Source organism: Brachyhypopomus gauderio, chromosome 19 (genome assembly GCF_052324685.1).
Source record: "Brachyhypopomus gauderio isolate BG-103 chromosome 19, BGAUD_0.2, whole genome shotgun sequence".
In the NCBI taxonomy this organism is placed as follows: Eukaryota; Metazoa; Chordata; class Actinopteri; order Gymnotiformes; family Hypopomidae; genus Brachyhypopomus; species Brachyhypopomus gauderio.
Window position 1 is genome coordinate 4,059,619 of NC_135229.1, and position 21,914 is coordinate 4,081,532.

Sequence of the window (21,914 nt, forward strand, 5' to 3'; positions counted from 1 at the left end):
CTGCCTGGTCTGCTGAGCTGTTTGAACACAGCAGCTGAACAGGTTAAATGGCCCACATCTCTTCTGCTGTGCTGGAGCTCTTAGTCAATGTGTATATATATATAAATATATATTTATATAAATCCAATCACTTTCTTTCTTGTCTTCAGACACATGGGTCAATGAAGAATCTCACCATCTGTCACCATCTGGTCACAATCATCCTGGACAGTAATCAGAAATCATTATCAGTACAGTATTAGAACTCCTGATCACATCTGTCTGTGAAAGACTTTTATCACTGTTTCAGAATAAGGAGAAACAAAACTCCAATTAATTTTTTGAACAGCAAAGTGAATCAGCCAAACTAATCACAGGGAGGGGAAACATGGGGAAGTAAATGTAAGAGATGGCGGTACAAATCCTTCTAGCACCTGATTGGCTGGAGCAAGGTCAAAAAACACACACACACACACACACACACACACACACAGTTTTACCTGTATGCATTACTAGATTAACTCTCCTCCTCTTATCCATCCTGATTCTTCTGCATAGTACAGCAGATCGTGGTTTTGCTAGTGTGCTTGTCAACAAAACCACCTCCATCTGATCGCTGGTGTGCATGTATCTGACAAAACGGTCAGAAACAGACTCCATGAGGTTGGCACGAGGGCCCGACATCATCTACTGGGACCAACTCGACGTGTGTGCCAAAGGATACCAGAATTGGCAGGTCCCCTCCCCTGGCACGTCGTTCACCTCACAGACGGGAGTAGGTTCACACTGAGCACGTGCGACAAGACGCAAGAGAGTCCGGAGACGCGGTGAACATTATGCAGCGACCTCACCCAGCCTGACCGGGATGGTCTACGGAGGGATGTCATTGGCTGCTTGCACAGAACACATGATGGCCAATGATACCCTGACTGCTGAGGAGTACGAGGATGAGATCCTCACAGCCATCGTCAGACCTTACACTGCTGCAGTGGGCCCAGGGTTCCTCTTAGTGGAGAACAACTGTCTTCAGCATGACTCTTGCATTTTTTTGGAACAGTGTGCATCAGTCTTATCAACTAAGGTTAGAAAGTAAAACAACAAAAAACTAATCATACTTCTACAAATATTTTATAAATCACTTATCTGTTTTAATTAATATATCTTGCAATGATATGATCTCTCTGTATAAGGCAAAGGGCAGGGCCATGAAGGTAAACAGAATCTCAACACAAGCCTCTGATCACTGGACGTATCTGTGTAGTGCTCGCTTACAGGGAGGGGTGGGGGGGGCCTAAAATAGCCACTCAAACTCCATCATTACCAGAGTACACCTTCCCCCAACACACACACACCAACACAACATCTGACGTTCATTGCATGCTATTTATACGTTAGTAGCCCGTAATACTGAAAGATCATGTTTCTTTCTTTCAGAATTTTTTCGGTCTGCTTCCATGCAACATCGAGCAAATACAGCTCACAGATGACCTGAGACACAAAGTGAAGACAGAAGATACACAGAGCAGACAAAGTATTTTCTTACACACACACACACAACTTATCTTATGTACACACAGTCTGTGTACAATAAAAAATAGAGCATAGAAGAGAAAATCAAATAGCCAAAAAAAAAGGCCAAAGACTGTGTAACATCACCCCAATTCAACAATTTATTGAATGAAATAAATTAAAATCACTCAGTGTGGGGATGTACTTGACAATCTCCCTCCCAACACTATCCAGATGAGAGCACCAGTTGGCCCCAAATAACCTCTGTGGCGCTCTAACGATTTAAAGGTGCTGTAAGCTGCCCTCATGCCGCTGTCTTAGCCAAAGGCCTCGGTGAACTCACAAGTCTGTTACAGCCACTTCTATCTTTGTAAACTGCCTATAATAAGGGCCCCAGGGGGACAGAAAGGACACCGTGACCAGCTTAACCCAGCCGCCTGCCTCTCCAACATAAACACCTCTGCCAGCAAACCGAAGCCATCCTACAAGCTCAAAGCTGACTGGAGGAATCTTTAATGACTGCCCTGTCCTGCGAGTGTTCAATGCACTGCAGACCAACTTCTACTACAACCCTTCACAAACTTCTACTACAATGAGTCTGGAACACCATCGATAACACCAGCAGTACAGCACCCTTCAACACACACAACTAAAGCTGTGGAGTTAATATAATGGCTTTCGTCAAGTTTACTTTTCGCATCAATTAACACCAAGCTGGCAAGCGCAAAAGAGCTGCATGGGTGGGCGGGTCCCCCGAAGGCGAGCTTTCTGATTGGACAGTGAGCTTCTGGCCAGGGTGCCGGCAGCTACTAAAAATAAATGGCGCGTTCCCATTTGCGCTCAGGAGCGATGATGCGTCTTGAGCGCTCGAGGCAGTCCGGGCGTCACCTGCGTAACGAGGTGACACACTTTCGTGGGGTAGAGCCAGTGGAGTCTTGAGCACTCATGGTTCCCTGTGAGGGTTCAAGGTTTGAGGTTATGGGTGTGGCATCTGGATCAGGGAAAGTAAAAGTGAGGCCTGTAGGTGAAGATTCAAATGTGTAGTAGGTGACAAACATTGAAGGAACCGTGGAGGAACCGTGGAAGGAACTGGACTGCAGCATCATCCAACCACAAACACGTCCCTCCAGGCCACTTCACTGACCAAAAAGCCAGCACTGAGTTATCAATTATACCCTTAACACCATCATGAACATTTTCTTTTTCCGCTATGCAGAGCAAAATCTCCCTGCATTCCACTACACACACAGGCACACACACACACACACAGACACACACACACATTCCACTACACACACACAGACACACACAGAAAGGCATATACACACGTCCGCTCTCTAATGGGACACTTGAATTTTATTCAGGCATCTCCAAATATGTTTTTGTCCTGAAGTAAATGGTCTTAAATTAATCAAATCAGTACTGAGAGATCTGAGAGATGCTCTCAGCTTAAGAGGCTAAGTAGTGTTAGCTTGTTTCAAAGTGCTTTCATTTTAATACAATGTACAGAGAAACCACCAACATAACTGGAGGAAAATAAAGCTGACAAAGAGAACAGCTCACCAAATGAAATGAAAGAATCAGAAATAAGACTAAGAGGCAATTGTAGCTACCCGATGCTACATCAATCTGGGTTGCCAAATTAGTGCCTCTTAAATCCACCCCTAATATAAACCTGCATAGACATGGATGTATCTCAAACCATCAACAATGGCTGCTCCCGTACTGGGTAAAGTGCAGAGCACGCAACCCCCCCCCCCCCCCCCCCCAAACTCACGGTTTTACAAGGGGTAGTTAAACCCAAAGCGCACCAATGGTGCTCACAACAAACGGACGCTAGTGTTCGCGAACGGCATGACATCATCGGCATGACATCATCAGCACAGCAACACTGGATTCCATTCACTGTGAGCCCCACTGGTGTTCAGCTGGTTCAGCTATAGCCTACAAGGCCTAGAAAAAAAGGGGGAGGAGTTATCAGTAACTAGTTCTTTCAAAACCAAGCACGTCAAGTTGACATAGAAAAGTAAGGCTACTGTATGGCACGAAAGGGACCAACCTACAGGTCTATCCTTCTAATATTGTGACCAAAACAAAATGGGGAAATAAAACTACATTGAGTTACAATCACATTTGATAAGAGAAGGGATGCGTACACCACAGGGTGTCAACGTCCATTACAAAGGGTGTACAAAGAACGTATCAGCCTAGGCAGTCTTCATCCCCTGGTTCCCTGCAGTCCGTTAGCAGTGTGTATCGTTACTAATAATGCAGTTTTCTTCAACAACTTCAAATGAGGAACCATCTCGTCATTCAAACATTAAAAACAAACATAAACAGGCAAAGTTTGTTCATTTCCTGCTTGCTAAAGGAGACAGGGTAACAAAATGCGTGGAGATAAAGAGGGAGATCACTCATGCGACCTAAAATCAAACCCAAAAGTCTTTGTCCCACCAGCTAAATGCAGTTAATTCTCAAGCACATCAAAGTTCCCTAAAACGATTTTTTTTCTTCTTTCTTTTCAACAAGCCCTTAGAGGCAGTAAGGCAGACAGAGGGAAGAATCTCAGGGAGTGTATATAAAACACACACACACACTCTCTCACACACACACACACACCCTCTGCATCAGTTGTTCAAAATAAAAATCTTTCCTCATTTGTGATGGGAAGTCTGAGAACGTTGCCGTGATTTTGGCTAAAGCCTGAGCAGCAAGTAAGGATGGGTGGAGAGGTGGAGGTGGGGTGGAGGCAAAGAGGGGGACAGGTTCAGTGCAGCTCAATGAAGGCCTCCATCTCCTCCGAGATGAGTCCCTTGTACGGCAGTCTGTGCTGCTCGATGGCACGGGCGGCCAGGCACTGCAGGGTGACGTAGCTGAGAGGGTGTAGGGCATGTCGGGCCCCGCCCTGCCCGTCCAGCAGCTCGTAGGCCGTCTTGCGCTGCGCGTTGGTGGCGTCGAAGTGCGAGCCCGCCCGGACCAGCAGCGCCATGATCTCCGGGCTGCCGTTGGCGCCGGCGACGTGCAGCGGCGTGTTGTTGTCGCAGTCGCGCGAGTCCGGGTCGGCGCCGCACTCCAGCAACAGGGCGGCGACGGCGGGCGAGGGGAACCGGCCCACCGGGTAGCGGCCCACCGACGTGGTGTCCTTGTCCACGGCCATGTGCAGCGGCGTGAAGCCGTTCCTGCCCCGCGGGTTGAGCTTCAGCAGCCGGTAGACGGTCCGTTTCTTCTGGTGCTCCTGCGCGGGGCTGCATTCCAGCTTCTCCAGCAGGAAGACCAGGTGCAGGATGATGGACAGGGCCTTGGCGAAATGCCCCGCCTCCGGAGGATTGTCCCGCAGCGCCACGGCCCGCTCCACCTCCCGCACGCCCTTGGCCAGCACCCCCATCAGGTCCTGGAAGGTGACGCGGGTGGCCAGGGTGCCCTTGGCCCGGTCCTGCAGCACGAAGGAGAAAAGCTCGGCGAAGGACAGGAAGCTGCTGGCCGTCATGGGGCTCAGCGGCTCCAGGTTGCTCTGCTGCATGTCCAACGCATACCTCCACAGGCTTATGCAGCGCTCGAAGTTGCCCGAGTCGGCGTAGACGGCGCCCCGGTACCGGATGTAGTAGGAGGTGTCCGGGTGCGACGGCCCCAGGATTCGCTCCCTCGCCAGCAACGCCTGCATCCTCATCTCATCCGGGTCCGTGATCAGGGCCTCCAGCTCGTCCGCCGTCCTTACCTCGCACGCGCAGTCGTACGCCGGGACTGGGGGGCCCGGGGGCGGTTTGGCCAGGAACCCGACCCGGTCCCCGGCCTGCCGGAGTTCCATGGCCCTCCTCCAGTAGCGCATGGCGCCCAGCAGATCCCGCTTCTTGTCCACGAAGGTGGCGCCCAGAAGCTCCAGCGCGTCGACCCGCTCTTCTCTGGTGGCCCTGGGCTGGTGAACGAGGTACTCCACGATGTTGGTGTGCCCGGTGACACTCGCGGCCAGCAGCGGGGTCATGCCGTAGCCGTCCCTCTCCATGCGAGCGTTGCACTTCAGCAACATCTTCAAGATGTCCAGACTCCCGGACTCGGCGCAGTCGTGCAGGGCCGTGTTGCCTTTAACACTTTTCCGGTTCACGTCGGCCCCTCGCTCCAGGAGAAACTTGGCTATTTCTCTATGGCCTTTATAGCATGAGATCATCAGGCAAGTATGGCCGTGGCGATTTGCGACCTCCATGTCTGCATCATGTTCGACGAGGTAGCGCACGATGTCAAGGTGCCCGTCGAAGCAGGCGGCTCGCAGGGGAGTGGAGTTGGTCAGCGTCGTGTTATTAACGGAGGCGCCATGTTTCAGAAGACTTTTCACAACGGCCAAATGCCCCGCGGCCGAGGCGGCCCACAACGGCGGGGCTCCCTCAATCGTTTCTCCGTCAAAATTAACCGAACCCCCAAGCTCTACATTAGCCTTGCAATGCTCGAGCAAGTAGTCCACGACCTCTAAATGTCCGTATCGGGACGCGACCAGGAGCGGGGTCCCCCCCTGCGTCTTCTCCTCGGCAAGCGCCTCCAACTCCTCCGGAGTTTTGTTGCTCAGCAACTTCTGGATAAGTTTCACTTTGCCGTCCCTTGCCGCGTTGAACACCGCAGTTGTTATATCCATTTTACCCGCATGTGACCAGCGCACGTCCCCCTCTTATCGCTCAGCTACTGTAAAACAACGAGGGAACGTTTCCCTTCGAGTTTAGACGCGAAACCTTTGGCGAACCTCCGCTTCTTCCCTGCATTTTCTGCCATTTTAAGGCTATTATCAAAATGGCGCCGGTGTTGTTTGACAGATCTATGTTTACCGTTTACGTTTGGAATTGTGGGTATTGTAGTTCAGGAAATTGACCTGTATCTCGTGACATGGAACGACGGGGATTGCAGAGCGAATTTGAAGCGTTATATTGAAAATACATTTCCTATAATGCACTATAACTTGTAAGCGTTGAAAAGTACGCATTCTACACTTACGCTATACGAAATTGTAGTCTTATTACTGTTCGTGCTGCCAGCCAAGCTAAGATGTAAGATGTAATTTTAAACTACATTCCCACAATCCTTTTCTAAATATAAAAACAGCATGGTGTGAACGACTTTACTACTGACTGTCAAACATCATTTTTACCGTAATGCGCGTATAAGAAGAGGCTAGAATTTGTTAGCTTGCTAACGTTGACATACACTTATGTTTTATTGTTTAAAATTAATCTAAAATTAACTTTGCAATATTACTATAGGGTACATTAGAATCTACACAATATATTAAAACACACTATTAGAGCCGTGCGGCTTTATTATATATTGTGCAAAGACTTGCACTCAAAGGCTTTTTATTATTCTTAAAGTGGACATAAACAGGATCAGTTTTGTATCCAGTCAGCCAATATAATACTAGTACGTTTTCAAATGTGCCTAAATGTACTTCCTTACCTTTAAACATAAAATCAAATATCCTCATATAGTTAATTATGTAGGCCTAAGGAATATTTGATAGCTGTATAAAAACTAGCTGTATATCAGTGATTCCCAGCTCCAGTCCTTGAGATCTGCTGCTCTGCACTTTATTGAAGGTCTTAATGAACTGGATCGGGTGAACATTTTTTACAGAGTGACAAATGTCCAGTACTGCAGTTGCCCCTTCCTGCTTTGTATAATATCTATAATTATTCCTGCAGATGTTCAATGTTTGAGGTGCAAAAAAAATTTTTCTACAAAAATAATATTTGGGGAGTTGTCGTGTGAGTGAGTGTGTGTGTGTGTGTGTGTGTGTGTTGGTTAATCTTGCTTATGTGATGACAGAATCAGGGCTGCAATAATTTTGAGGCCTTGACTAATGCCTTTCCCTTTTCTTTGTTATTTTCAGTTGTCACATGGATGTTTGGGTCTAGGTCCACGTGACAAGTCTTTCCTTAAGAGGTTTTCTTGTGTGACCTATTATCATAATTTTTATTGTCCTTCATAATAAAAGAAAGAAGGCAACGAATTTTATTGTTCAATAATCACCATTTTATTTTACATTGTAATTCATATATATATGAATAATTTACCATATATATATATATATATATATATATATATATATATATATATATAATTTCATTTAAAAGATATATAAGGAACATACACAGTGTGCAACTCCATTTTCACTTTTCCATCATTTCATCTGACTTATTGATTGCTCATGTATTTGTTTGCTTTGAGGCAAACGTGCCCGCACTGCTGCAAGCCGCGATGACTGCACCCGGCGCTGAGAGGTAGACTGGGTTTTGTTGTTGGTCTTTTTGTTCAGTATCACAACAAAATCACTAGTCTTCCACCCAGCACTGCAGGTTATTCTGCCATCAATAGACTGGTTTGCTGTGCACCTACAAGGGAGAGAATAAAATAGATAGATAGATAGATAGAGATCTGCATAACAAGCTCAGGAGGTCAAATCTGCTTTACAAAAGTATTTTAGTAATCACGATCTGGCCATTTTGCAGCATTTTATCAAGTCTGGTGAAGGGCTGCTGGGTAATATTTAAAGAGCTGCCTTAGAACCAATCGCAAGCTTTGCAGAGATAAATGTCAGTCAGTGACTTTTGCAGTGACCTCCTTTAATTGTGTGTAGAAATCCCACCTCTACTCCTATTTATTTTCTCTAGATTTCCACGTCTATTTCTAAAAGGTGCCAGAACGTAGAGTAAGTGTGATTTAGCGAACGCAGCTCAGAGCTGCTGATTTCTTGTGCTCGTGTTTCTTTTCTTCCTGCATTGCATCGAGTCTGAGTAGCAATGTGGAAGTGCAGGTCTGACTGTGCCCTGCATTGTGGGCCACTGCCCAACACACACGCACACGCACACGCACACACACACGCACACACACACGCACACACACACACACACGCCTCCCCCAATTTTCCTCTCCCTGTTCTTTTTTTTCCCATTTCCTTTGCACGGGTGCACACACACACACACACACACACACACACACACACATACACACATACACACTCACTCACGTGTGCACACAGATGCACTCGAGCTGCTCTCATGTGCATTTCTCCCCTTTCTCATTCTCTGAAGCTTGTTGACATTCAGTTCTCCCTTTCTTGCTCAGCCCTCTCAAAAGCAGGTGAGAGAAGACGAGAGAGAAAGGAAAATAAAAAGACAGAAAAGGAGGCAGAAAGATACAGAGATATAGAGATACAGAATTGTATTGAAGGAGAAAGGGACTGTACAAAAAAAAAGAAATTGAGAAAGCAGGAATGAAGAGAATAGAGAGGAAGCTAGGGACTGAGAGAGAGGGAGAAACAGCACTCATAATAAACTCATTCATTGAAGCACCGCCTTCTCCTTATTTTCACAAAGTGGAGGGTTTAGTACAGTGTAAAATATTACTGTATTTGCAGTGTTAATATCCCTATGGACACTGGCACTCACCATTCACAATAATCTGCACTGGTACCCCAGATGAATATATCGGATTCGTCTTTCCTTCCAGATTGACACACTCGCGCAAGCACGGCCGCCCACACACGCGCGCGCGCAAACACATTCACGTACGCACGCGCTAATCATTGTCCTTCATCTGTGCTGTGTTTCATGGGCAGCGCTGGTAGCTATGCAACAGGACCGAAGCGGCAGAAGGGGGAAGAGAAGGGGGTGGGGAACTGTGGGGGAAGGGGCCCTAAACACGGACGATGACAGTCTCCAGTAGCAGTGGGAGAGAACTTACCTGTGGACGCTACAAGCTCCAAGCGTCTTGCAGATGGCCTGAATTTAGCCACCGTGGCATTGCGATATTTGCGCTGGTAGTTTCACATCGTTGACTGAAATAGCACCTCAGACCCCCTGATCTGTTTAGTCTGTAAGGTTTAGTCATGGCAGCAGCGTTTTTAAACGAAGAGAATGTTTTTGTTGTTGTTGTTTGTTTGTTTGTTTCCCTTTAACATACTAATAAATAACAGAATGCTAAATTTATCTTAAACCGCTGAGAGTGGCTTTGTTGTCTAGCTTTCACGTTTATAGTGGCTGAATGGCATGAGAACATGTTTCGTTTACATTTTCTGAAGTACAACCTCTATTACACTGTTTACCGAAATCTCGCATTTATTATAAGTGGGGAGGAAAACTGATTAAAGCTCCAATGGCCTTAATACAGGACTAAAAACGACAGGTGGGCTGTGTAAAATTCTGTTTGGTTTCCTGTGCAAACATGAAGGACGAATCGGAAATCTCTACTAGGGAGCTGTTCGCTACGTCGGTGCTGAAATACGCCCTGCCACGACTGTAGCGTGCCCGTGACATTCATTCGCTCTTCCGGCCAAGAAAACTCACCACCTGTTGCACAAAAGTTTTAGCTCCTAAAAGGCCTTAAGTAACACACCTCGTTTTCTCGCTTTAACTAAGGTTGCAGTTGTAGTTACAATAGCCTACTGACACACCATGCAAACAACACAAAAGTGTTTGGCGGAAAAAGCTGTAACAGACGATGGTCGTTCGAAACTTAATTAGATGCACAATAACATCAATTAAAAATAAGTATTAAATATTATTTGAGCATATACTGCGATTTTTAATGAGATTTCAAGTCGCGCAATCTCATAAATGTCTCATCTGGGCATCACAATCGTTTCTCTTACGCTCAGCTGTCGAGGCGAGCTCATGGGCGTTGGATGTCGATTAAATTCTGCTCCGTTTCAGTTCCTACACAGACGATCTCACTCACCCCCTTTTAATGCCGGATCAACAGGTGATTCTGTCGTGTCATTTTATCAGAACCCGGAGCATCGCGTTCTTTCGTCGTCTTCTGCTACCATTGAACCAGACGTCAATCTTCGTCCATACCCTCCCACATTAGACAGACGTAACCGTAACAGTCATGTTACTGGGCGGCTCGGAGAGAGATGAAATTCTCTGTTTATATACTGTCCAAACAAGATAGAGGGATGGATTATTACCAGTGACGACTCCAAGGTCCAGCCAATTGAATTCCGTTCACATTTTACTCGTGGCTGTTAATCACCAAGGCTCTCGGGCGAGCCCCGAGTAGCCTTCGCCCAGTGTGACACGGAGACTAAAGCAACGCCGTCCCTGCTTCTTGGAGAGACGCTCGTTAGATGTGTAAAACGTCCTCAACGCGACGTTTACTATGAGCTTTGCTCACAGTGATTAACGCCTAATTGCACTTTGACCCCGATCAAAATGGCCACGGGGTGTTTTTTTTTTTTAGAAATATTGGTCTCGTGCGTCGGAAAACGAAAGATTGCTTTTGCTCCACAGTGCACGCGCGTACTCCCGAGCCAGAATACCGTTTTAGTTTTCAAACGGTAGACTAACACAGACTCGTACGGCGTGACTAACCGAACCAACATCACAAACACTATTTTTAATTAAACATAACAAAAAAAGTTTTTAATATTTACTGTGAACGGATGCATTGCACACGACAACGATAAGCAAACCCTGGTCTCATTCATCTCGCGGATCATGGCCTTTACCTAACGACAGTACTAAATATAGTAATGACTGATACAGTTATCCATCTGTAACCACATATTTTAGGAGCAGTTTGGTCAGATCTGGGCAGAGGTTTCCCAACCTCAGAAAATGAATGCAGGCTCACTCCATCTCTGCTCTCGCGTCAGTCCTACAATAGATTTTGAACCCTAAATTGGCCTTATTTGCATAGTCGATCCTTAGTGCCCATAATAGACTTACAACACCGTAGTTCATCATCTCACAGGTGAAGAGAGGTGTGATTGTGCCATGGGAATACAGTGGCAGGCTCATACATTATGCATTTTCTACCTTTTATTTTTCAAGATGTTTCAGAGTATCTGGGTGTGTATGAAATAACTAATTTAAAAGGAGCCCACGTGTCCTTCTGTAAACTGAAACCACAGCCTCGCTGATCTCAATACAAACCATTAACCATTAAGAATCATTAAAAATGGTGCTCACATTTGTGCTTGTAAGGGGTTAGTTACAGGGTTTGGGGGATGGTCTGATCTATAGGCTATGTGAATCTTAATGGCACCTCAGGGGTATTTTATTAAACAGTTTCCAAACTGATACATGTGATAACCATGTAAAAAAAAGAAAGCTGTATAAAAATCTCAGAAAATGAGTTAGAGATTGTATCCTCCAACATATTCTGATTATTGTAACCACTGAAACAAAAATGTAATCAAAGTACAAGAGTAGAGTCACATCAAGACACAAAGATTATTGGCAACATCAGCTTATTGATACAAAAATACAAACATATTCAGTAGACATTTCCAAACATTTGGGCAAGTTGCCAGATCTTGCCAGAAAACTGCATGCTGTCCTGATTCATGGTGATTAGGATATGAACACAGTCAAGAGGACACAGTCCACGGAACACAGTCTACGGGTTTCATTTGTAGCAAAATATCATTAAGTTCCCAAGTTGAAAAGCTTCCTCTTTTCCTGCAAGCTCTTTGACAGGCCTGTGAACATTATCCAATATTCAAATGTTGATACAATTAAGACACAAACACAGTCATGTTATCTTCGATAGAGAGTAAGATAAATTGATTTATATGGTCTGTTATATTAAATTATATTAAAAGTCTGTAGAATATTTATATCATACACATTCATATACATTACAAGATTTAGCCATCATGCTTAACGTTCTACAAATTTTGTTATAGGATGATAGAAGTTCAAGCTTGACTATACAGCTGTACACAAGTCGCTGTATTACAAGCACTGACCTAATGCCTACACACTTATAGGTGCATCTTATCTGTGTATACCAAGTAATGAACAGACTCTTTTTTTTTCTACATGCGGGACCAATCACTGGTCGATCTGACCTGACCTCACCCTCTCTGCGTCAGTCAGTGGCCAAAACGCGCCCCGTAAACACGTGTCCAGTGGAGCCGTAGCCTCACGCTCACGTACCATCCCCACATCAAAACAGGCTGCCATTACCTCATTGATGAGACACAGACACGGCGTCTCTGTGGAGAGAACCCCACATCTCCACAGGTGCCCCCCAGTGGCAACGCCGCCCAGTTTGCAAATGAAGCCTGACCCCCTCCTGCCCCTGCTCTTTTACACATGTCACCAGGGAAGCAGGACAATCGGCAGGCGTGGGGTAGGGGGTGTTGAGGGGCTCATTACGCCCACTGTGCTCCTGGCGCTGCCATTATGGGCATATTAGGACACATCAAGAGAGCCCGAGTGGTCCGTTTCCCCAGGCCGAGAACAGAGGGAAGCAGGATTATGTATATCGAAGACACCCTGCCCATTTTCCTTCCCCTTCCCAGATCTCAACAACATGGTGCTTCGTTTGGCAGCATCGTCGAGAGGGATCTGGAGAGAACTCTGAAGTCTTTACATCACAATGGGGTTTTTTTTTTCCGATTTGGAAGGGATCAGTGGAATCAAGGCAACGCCTGGAGGCCCCACACCAGGAACCAGACTCCAGCCATTGTCTGTGCACATGTGGCATGGCTGTAATCCTTAATGGCTTTTCCTTAAAAGAAGTCATTCTGTGTGGTGTCCTTTCAGTACGCTGAAACAGCTGTTCTTAGTAGCACATAGTACATACATGACACAAAATGACCCAAGGAACAATCGGGCTGTAGTAGGTGAAATTGTCAGGCATGTACCTCCATTAGCCGATGTAATGACATCAGAACGACCGAGAACTGCTGTATTTACAAAATGAATTAATTATTCAACATCCCCAGACACTTCACGTTTTAAAAGATGGTTGAACGAGATCATGTTTATTGCACAAGTGGAACAGCGATCATATAAACGGAGCTAAAAATCACAAAAAAAATATTTTAGAAGATTCCAAAAGGTCTTGGAAAAGGTTCAATTCCACTTTGATATCCACCACAGCAATAAATCAATCTCGGCCTCCATTTTCCTCCAAATATAATCAATAATTATTCAACTATTCAACTACTTTAGTTGATATATATATATTATGCTATTCACTTAAAGTTATGGGTTGTACTTAAATTTCTTAGAAGCTTTTCTAGAACAGCTTGTTGCTTCTTCCATCTAAAACATTCTGTAAAAACACAACTGCCCCCAAAAAGGTAAATGATGAAGATTCAAACACTGAATCTCATTGAAGACAACCAGCCAAATTCTGTTCCTCTGTCACCGATGCTAAAATGGCCCCACAGAACAGCCACAGAACAATATGATGACATTAGCGCAGAAGTTTCTGATTTAACAGCAAATCACCACAGCTTTGCCCCGCACCACGTACAGTATACAGCATGGAATCTTTTTTGGAAGCAAAAGTCTGATTGCTGTAAAACATTTCTGTCTCTCAGTCTCTCTAATCAGGATTGTGGAGGATGACACGGCCCTCATGAATGCTAAATAATGAATGGAAGATTGTGAGAGGAATTCTTGATTTGTATTCTTCTCAATATCGAGCTGCATTCAGTTATGGAACAGACTCAAGGAATTATGAATCTCTAAAGCACAAAGAAGCCCATGTTTCTTTAGCAAAGCATTTGCTAGTTACTAAATGGTTTTGAACTCAAGAAATCGGGCGAACAGTAGCCACTAAAGAGTTCTAGATACTGAAATGGAGGACTGCATTAGTCATAATGGGAAAGAGTTGGTAGTGACCCCTGGTGGTGCTACTAGGGAACAGCAGCAAAAAGAAATTAATTTACAAATCAGAGTAGGAGTGCAAGCTTTCCTCAACTTACCCTTTAATTTTGGACAGAGGTGCCACTGGGTGATCAAACTACAGACTAAAAACAGCAAAACATGTTTGTTTTCATTTTTTAATACACAAGCAACTGCAATCATCCAGTTTAAAGTGCTGGTTCAAAACCCTTCATATTTAGGTTATTGTTGGCTATGATCCCAAAAAAATCTGTATAATAATCTTTCCACTTGTGACATCACATTACAAATAGAAAAACATCCTAGTCATTCTCAAACTGTGATTATTTGAAATAATTTACTATAAATATTTTCAAATGAACTTGACTTATCAGTTTGACCAAATAAACAAAAGTAAAGACACTTTCTTGTTTCATTGGTAAAAAAAAAAAAAAGAAATACGATTATACGACTGCAATGGGAGAAATGTGTCTAAATGTAACAAGTCACACTATGGCATATAGTGCACTTTCCAACGTCCTCTTAGCCAATGCTAAGGGCAGCCCAGATCTCTTTTAAACCAGTCTCTGAGAATCTTGGCATTTTAGTACATGCAAGCACACATGCACACACAAAACAAGTGGCCTGCATCATCAAAAGCAACAATATTCTATGGCACTGCATCAACTGAATTTCTCCAAGGTCCTCTATTAAATAAGCTTAAATCTCTCACACACAAACACAGCACAGCACACACTTTTATTCACTCACCTTGGTAAGAAAACCAGACTTTTTTTTTCTTACATTCTTTAAGCTTATCCAACATGATAACCATCATGGATTTGTCTTAAACTGTAGCTTATGACGAGCATTCATTTTTCAACATACACAAGATCCTCACATATTAAATAAATACCATTCATCCATATTCACACTGACCCACATCATTCAGATCTAGTATAACAAGAAGCAATAAACCTGATTTACATAAAAAAGAAAGAAAATGCAATGCATGTTTTCTGAAATGTTCCAACAGCTTGGAATAAAACGTGTGTCAATGAGAATGTTTCATACCACTGAATGAGCTTGCAGAACTGTAATGTTCCGAAGTCACTGAAAATACACTTGACTGTATTCAAAAAGACATTATGGTAAAATTTTACTTTTGAAAATCTGCCCAACCTAATAATTGGAAAATGAAATAAAAAGCTCTGCCATCATGTCAACTGAGTCATAACAAAAACGTATTAAACAAACTTTTGAGAAGTAATTGAGAATATTTTACTGAAATTTCAAGATAATTAGATATTTGGTCTGTTCGATTGCAGAAGTAGTGGTCTAAAGTAGGGGTCCAATTTTAAATAAATAATCTCTAAAATAAGAAAATCTCGTTAAGAAGGCCCAACGTTAACCCCCTGCGCTTACCTCATCACACTTAAGGCAAAAGGTCAGAAAGCTCGTTACCCACAAATGACTGAAGTTGCGTGAACTTCACGAACCAAACAAATTCTACACGGTTCAAACAACAGTGAAAGGAATCTTGAACGAACCAACAAAACCGAACAAACATTCACAAGGACAACATGAGTTATGTGGCAGTAATGCACGTGTTCCCCCGGCAAATCCCCCCCCCAAAAAAAAGCTTTGTGTAAAGGTGGTCTCAGGGTGTCAGTCAGTCACAAAGGTTGTCGTGGTAATCAATATTTATCCCCATTGTAGTCCAAAATGTTAGCTTGCGCCAACAGATTTAGATGTACAAATATTACCGGATCCTTGTAAACAGGTTTAAAACTGATATAGACTCCTAGAGGAGAGAGAAAGAGATAGAGAGTGAGAAAGAAAGATGGCTGCAGAAATGAATAATTTCTTGGTTTTGAGTTTCACAAAGATTCATACAAGTTACCTTTTTTGCCAAATGTACATTAAAATGTCTTTTTTAAGATGGAAATGTGAGGTAGAATTTGGCTAGCTAGCATGCTATATAACTAATATCGCTCTAGTTCCAAGGATATGTGAATGTGTGGCTAAAAGCTGTGCTAGCTCAGAGACACCGTGGAGCTACGGTGGAGCTAATCGCGAGCTAGCACGCAGCTAGCCAACAGTACCTTGGTGGATCTGGTTTTGCTAAAGACGTTCCAGAAGCGCAGCGTCTCATCTCCTGCTCCGGTCACGATGGCCTCGCCGTCGGGTGACATGGCCTGTGGGGAGAGCAAGGCCACAAGGCTGCAATTCTCCTTATACCCAACAGAAATTTGCTTACAAGCTAGCAGCCGCTGTGCAGGCAACAGAACCGGAGGCCTGGCTTATTTCATTGTGTCCAAATTTAATTTAGCAAAATCTCAACATTCTAATACCAGGTTTAATGCGGTTCTGCTAAACGTTCAGGTGTTCTTTACCAGGTAGAGGACTCTGTAGGAATGTCCTGTGAGCTTGGCCACCTGCGTGAGGGAGGGATACTTCCACACCAGGATCTGATTCTGAGAGTAACCATGGGTGCTGACCTGTACACACAGACACACGCTCAGTCAAAATTACATCTCTACACGTCCTCGTGAGGCTGAGGTCCAAAACTCCGCCCCGCTCCGCAGCCCCTGGGGATCGGCGTACCAGTTCGTTGGTGTGCTTGGACCAGGCCAGGTTGCACACCTGGGACCCCGTGTCCGTGCACTGCAGCGGCTGCCCCGTCAACGTGTTCCAGAAGCGGATGCAGCGGTCGGCGGTGCCCCCGCCCGACGCCAGCAGGCCGTGCTGGTGGGGCGACCAGGCGATGGCCTTCACCGCCGCCAGGTGCTCCGTGTACTGCTGCATGGGCAGTACGCTCGAGTGGTTCCACACCAGGAGCTGGAGGGAGGGAGATAACGAGATGATTGGAACGGTGGTGGAATGAGGAGGCGGGGCTATGCTCACCTCGGCGCGCAGGGGGCGGGGCTACCTTGTTGTCGTTGCCGCCGGAGGCGAGGAGCTGGTGGTCGGTGCTCCACTTGAGGCCGCACACCTCCTGCCGGTGACCCTGCAGCCGCCGCTCGGCCTGGAGGGGCGGGGCGCGGATGTCCCGCTGCAGGATCAGCCGGTCCCTGCTGCCCGACGACAGCTGGTCCACGTTCCACGCCAGCGCGCCTGACAGGACAGGGGGCGGAGCCACAGAGGATCAGCACGACACCGGATCTACTAGAGACGCTCGGTACCCGTTAGAGGTAGCACGCGTGTGGCCGGTTGGGACGGGGCCTACGTGCGTTTGCTAGAAAAACAGAACCGGGACGGGATCGTTGGCGCGTGAGCCGTGGAAACCCGAGACCCGCAAAGAGTCCCGCACTCACCGACGCGTGCCGTGTGCCCTTCCAGCATGGAGAGTTTCTTCCCGGCAGCCGCATCCCAGATCTGCACGAAGCCCTTGTGAGTTCCCACCGCCACCAAGTTGCCCTGCGACACGAGCACAGAGGGCCATTGGAACACAACCGTGCCTCACCCAGGCCACCGCGGTGCGACCCTTTCCCTGCTCCCTACCCTCCACCCCGGCCATCATGTTGCGTCACACCACGGGAACACGGAGGGCTACGGCACCCCGGAGAGGCGAGCAAACAGCCCAGCTGAATATCGACTGCTGTGTAAACGAACAGATCCACCACTAAACAGGCAGAGGAAAACAACGGCTTACCCTCTCCGACCAGCCCACCGAGGTCACGGAGTCGCCCTCTACCGACAGGTCGCACAACCGCGTCACCTGCGGATGGAAAAGCCATTAAAGCTACGATTAGCAAGCATATCCCGCCCCCCCTTCTGCTAAGCCCCTCGCCCACCTGGCTCGTGCAGGCGCTCCACAGGTAGACGCAGGTGCCGAGGCCCACGCTCAGCACGTTTAAGGAGGACCAGTCCACCAGGTTGAGGTAAAAGTCGTCCTGAAGCTCGGGAGCATCCAGCACCTTAAAGGGGATCTTGGAGATCTTGCGCATGGGCTTCCGTGGAGATCGTAGGAGCTTCTGGCTGGACAGGGAGAGGAGACGCAGGAGAGCTCTGAGCACCAACGCACTCCGCAAAACGCACGAGAGCAGAAACCGCTGAAACCAAGCTCGCTAATTGAAGATGCCGCCACAGTCGAAAATGTGAAGATTTTTCACAAGCCGAGTTACCAGCATTTCGAAGTTTACTACTGGCAAACTTTCTGAACTACTGAACTCTCACCACCTCACAATATCTTCACAGATTTTTTCTAATGCAAATTTTTTTTTTTTTTTAAGTGAATCTATTAACACAGGTACAAATTTCAATTTTAACTTTGTCTTAATTACTGAATTGGGGATCTAACTTGGCTCTCCCCATTCTGGGCTCTTTAATGAGGCTATATTCCAGGCAGCCAATCACTAGGGACCTGACAGGAAGTCTCAGTGGTACTAGAGCCAGGCTGTCTCCATCAGTCCTCCCCAACTCCCCATTGGCTGGTAGAACCGTTATTTCTGCAGGTCAAGGGAACGCCACCAAGCGGGAGACAAGGAATCTGTGCTTTAACCGGCAAACTCTCTGCCTCCTGTGTATGAGGGGGTCAGGGATGAGGGCGGGGTCAGGGATGAGGGCGGGGTCAGGGATGAGGGCGGGGTCAGGGATGAGGGCGGGGCTTATACCTGTTGCTGCTGACAGGCGAGAGGGAGTAAGGGGAGACGCTGTTGCCGTCATCTGGGAGTGAACGCTTGGCACTTAGAGAGTACTGCGCACACACACGCACACACACACACACAATAATATACCTCACAATTCTCTATTTTGCTGTTATTAGAGAACTTACTAATTCAGAAACCCGGGAGAGAAAAAAAAAAAAAAAAAAAACATGCAGAATGCATCTAGTGTAGAAGCACCCTGGCTGGGGGCGGGGCCGCCCAACTCCGCCCACCGCGGCTGGGGCAGGGTCACTCACGCTGAACAGGCTCCTCTTCTCGGGCGTGGAGGGCTGCAGACGGCGGTCGTCTGTCTGGGGGTCTTGCACCTTCTCGATACCTGCACCCAGCAGCTCGTTCTTCAGCAGGGCGGAGTAGGCCAGACCGTCTGCTGGGGGGGGACAGAATCACAGAACGGAAAAAATAGGATAAAAAGTACGAAAAAGAAAGAACAGCCCAGAAGGAGAGAGGCAAACAGAAAGCAAAGAGAGAGAGCGTGAGAGAGAGAGGGAGAGGGAGAGGGGGGAATGGGGGGGGGGGGGTGCAGACGGATCAACAAACAGAAGGACAAGATGGGGTGAGCAAGTGCACTGGAGACAAACTAGAGCCCGGTTGCCATAGAAACCAAGCTGCCATAAGGGAGGCCTTGCCGGAGTGTTTTGAGGGAAGAGCAGGTTTGGACTGAAACAGGTTGCTCTGTGCTGTGCGTGTGTGCGCGCTCTCATTTGTGTGTATTATATAAATTATACACACACACACACACACACACACATATCTGACTGCATTTGACACAGGCCAGTCCTTCATCCCCTTTCAGCTTCTACCAGAACAAAAAGACAATAAAAGACTCTGAAGCACTACAAGAACTACCAGAGAACACTAGAGCCACGGGCCGCTCGGAAGACCAGATCTCCTGCGTCACCGCCGCCAGTGGTTAAGCGCAGCTTGCCACCCCAGACGGGAGGCGCTTACCTTTGCTGCTGTCCGACGTGCCGTCCTTCGCCTTCCTGTTTTGACTGTGGGACTTCTCGTTCTCCTTACAACACAAAGAAACGCGTTAACGGACGGCCGAGCCCCCCCTGAAAGGCCCGCAAGACGGCTGGGCGTGTGCGGGGGAGCGGGGCGTGTGCGGTGGAGCGGGGCGTGTGCGGGGGAGCGGGGCCCTACGTTTATGCGGTGGAAGTTGACGCTCCAGTTGGCTCCGGCGCGCGACGGGATGAATCGATCGCCGTGCTTACTCGGCGAGGACAGGGGCGAGTTCGTCGGGGTCAGCGCGCGCGCGACCTCCGTCACTTTCTAAAGCCAACGAGGAGCAAGAACAGATGATGTCAGCCTCGGATCCTCGTCCTGACGGAGCCCCGAAACAAACAGTTCATCTCCATCTCCCAACACACAAGACTTAAAAAACACTCAGCTACGCAACACCCCGCATTTAAAGTGATTTATGGGCCGATGTAAGATCATGCGTGAACTGGGCTCTTCCAACGATTAACAGTCTGGAATCATATCTCATAAAAGCCTTCATGGGATCAAACTACACCCACTCCAGCTCTGTAACTGAAGGGGGGGAAGAACCAAATCAACAACCAGCCAATGAAAACGTTGCGTGCGACTGCATCATAAAGAACGATGACTCACAATGGGGCTGGCGTTGTCGTTCTGGATGTTGATTTGTCGGAGGAGCCGTCTCTCATAGTCCTGGTCCATGGCTATAAAGGACGGGAAGAGAGACATCTGTTAAAATGTCCACTAATCATTTACCAAGACAACCGGTACCGGTTATGTGCGCCAACAAATACACACGTACCCAAATGTCCCGTGACATAATGGCAATGCACTGATCTGTGATCTATACTGCACTAGCTCAATACTGAATATTGACACCGTGGTAGTCTTCATCTTTATCCATATAACTAGTTCTCCAGTACCCCAAATAAACCTGAAATTCTGCATTTTTTCCATTCGCCATTGTTTTATTTCAGATTTATTATGGTGAACACGAACAATAAAAACAAACAAAACCCAACCGTAACAATAGTGTCATTGTCGAGTTAGCCAACTGCCCTGCATATTAGTGAGAAAGCAAATCAGACAAACCCCATAACAAAGTAAGAATAATAGTAAGGAGGCAATCAGACAACAACCCCCATAACAAAAAGTAAGAAATAACCAGAACTGTAATACAATACGCAATGCCATGAATTGATTTTTTAAACAGAAACTGACCCTGGCCACTAGGCGGCAGTATAAGGGCCGTTTCATAATATGCAAAAAATCGCTTGAAAAAGTGACTTACAGCTCCTTTAATTAAAAGAAAGATCTTTATCTACCTAACCCAGCACCGTTAACCTCTTCAGTGAAAGAAAAAACGTCAGTGCACGAATGCATTAACAAACGTTTTACAATACATTTCAGTTTAATATTTTACACACTACATAAAAGATACCAAGTCATAAATCTCCCGTTTTAAAAAGTGACAAAGCGGAGCTGATACTCTCGGTCCTCGGTCTTCTCAAGACATGAAAACATCGCTCGTCACTTTCCCACTTGAGGGAAAAACGCTTTTAATTAGACACAAAACGTAAACGATCGAGGTCTCTACATCGAGTAATATAGACTATAACGTTAACTATATAATATACAGTCACCTGCGCCAACATAACATTAAACAGGTAGATCAGCGTACGAAACGCTATTTATGTTAGCTGGCTCTGTAACAACTGAGTAAATGTTGATGTTAATATTAATACTTTAATATACACCTAATTAGTGATTAATTAAATCGTTAGCGACTAGCTACCTGAGCTAACCAGCTAGCCTAGCTAACTAAACATAGCTGGGAGGCTGGCTAGGTAGCCCAGTTAGCTAATGCGGCTTTTAGTGCCACTGAAAAGTGGTAAGCAACGTCAGTCACCAAACAAATCACATTGTATTAGATGTCAAATCAATAAATCGTTAAATCGGTCAGATTTCATACCAGACTCCGTGTAAATACCGTAAGCGACGCCGTTTTGGGTGGATTGTAAACTCGGACCGCTAGCTGTCGCCCCAGCGAAGCGCAGGGTGACATGGGTAATATTTGGACGCCGACGTCACCGCTTTTAATTTGGAAGATGCGGCCGTGTTTCCATGGTTACAGCGACAGCGGCCACGTAATACGCGACAAGTGATTACGTGG

At 46.3% G+C, this 21,914-nt stretch overlaps 2 protein-coding genes across 4 annotated transcripts; both read right to left on the reverse strand.

The window, feature by feature from the left end:
* Window positions 1–2,826: 2,826 nt before the first annotated feature.
* Window positions 2,827–6,271, reverse strand: fem1a (fem-1 homolog a). Its single transcript, XM_076981308.1, has one exon. The coding sequence runs from the start codon at window positions 6,107–6,109 to the stop codon at window positions 4,256–4,258; it is 1,854 nt and encodes a 617-aa protein (XP_076837423.1). The 5' UTR covers window positions 6,110–6,271; the 3' UTR covers window positions 2,827–4,255.
* A 5,880-nt stretch (window positions 6,272–12,151) lies between these two features.
* Window positions 12,152–21,813, reverse strand: LOC143482949 (fizzy-related protein homolog). Of its 3 annotated transcripts, none has more exons than XM_076981566.1 (14): window positions 21,714–21,813; window positions 20,375–20,445; window positions 19,904–20,032; window positions 19,709–19,772; window positions 18,997–19,124; window positions 18,707–18,789; window positions 17,888–18,071; window positions 17,746–17,811; window positions 17,408–17,510; window positions 17,023–17,207; window positions 16,698–16,931; window positions 16,487–16,591; window positions 16,196–16,288; window positions 12,152–15,894 (listed from the first exon to the last, which is right to left on the reverse strand). In XM_076981566.1, exons 2-14 carry the CDS (start codon window positions 20,441–20,443, stop codon window positions 15,853–15,855), a joined length of 1,485 nt encoding a protein of 494 aa, XP_076837681.1. In that variant the 5' UTR covers window positions 20,444–20,445; window positions 21,714–21,813; the 3' UTR covers window positions 12,152–15,852. The 3 variants fall into 3 exon arrangements, with proteins under 3 accessions (XP_076837681.1, XP_076837679.1, XP_076837680.1); XM_076981564.1 differs by having other exon boundaries at window positions 18,997–19,127; XM_076981565.1 differs by having other exon boundaries at window positions 18,997–19,127; window positions 21,732–21,812.
* Between the last annotated feature and the right edge of the window lie 101 nt (window positions 21,814–21,914).

Excerpts from the sequence above, each read along its gene's own strand:
- fem1a (XM_076981308.1), bottom strand. The coding sequence starts at position 6,109 with ATGGATATAACAACTGCGGTGTTCAACGCGGCAAGGGACGGCAAAGTG.
- LOC143482949 (XM_076981564.1), bottom strand. The coding sequence starts at position 20,443 with ATGGACCAGGACTATGAGAGACGGCTCCTCCGACAAATCAACATCCAG. Across the intron at positions 18,072-18,706 it reads TCGCCTGTCAGCAGCAACAG|CCAGAAGCTCCTACGATCTC; the intron begins GTATAAGCCCCG and ends CTCCCTGTCCAG. Across the intron at positions 16,932-17,022 it reads CCGGCGGCAACGACAACAAG|CTCCTGGTGTGGAACCACTC; the intron begins GTAGCCCCGCCC and ends CCCTCCCTCCAG.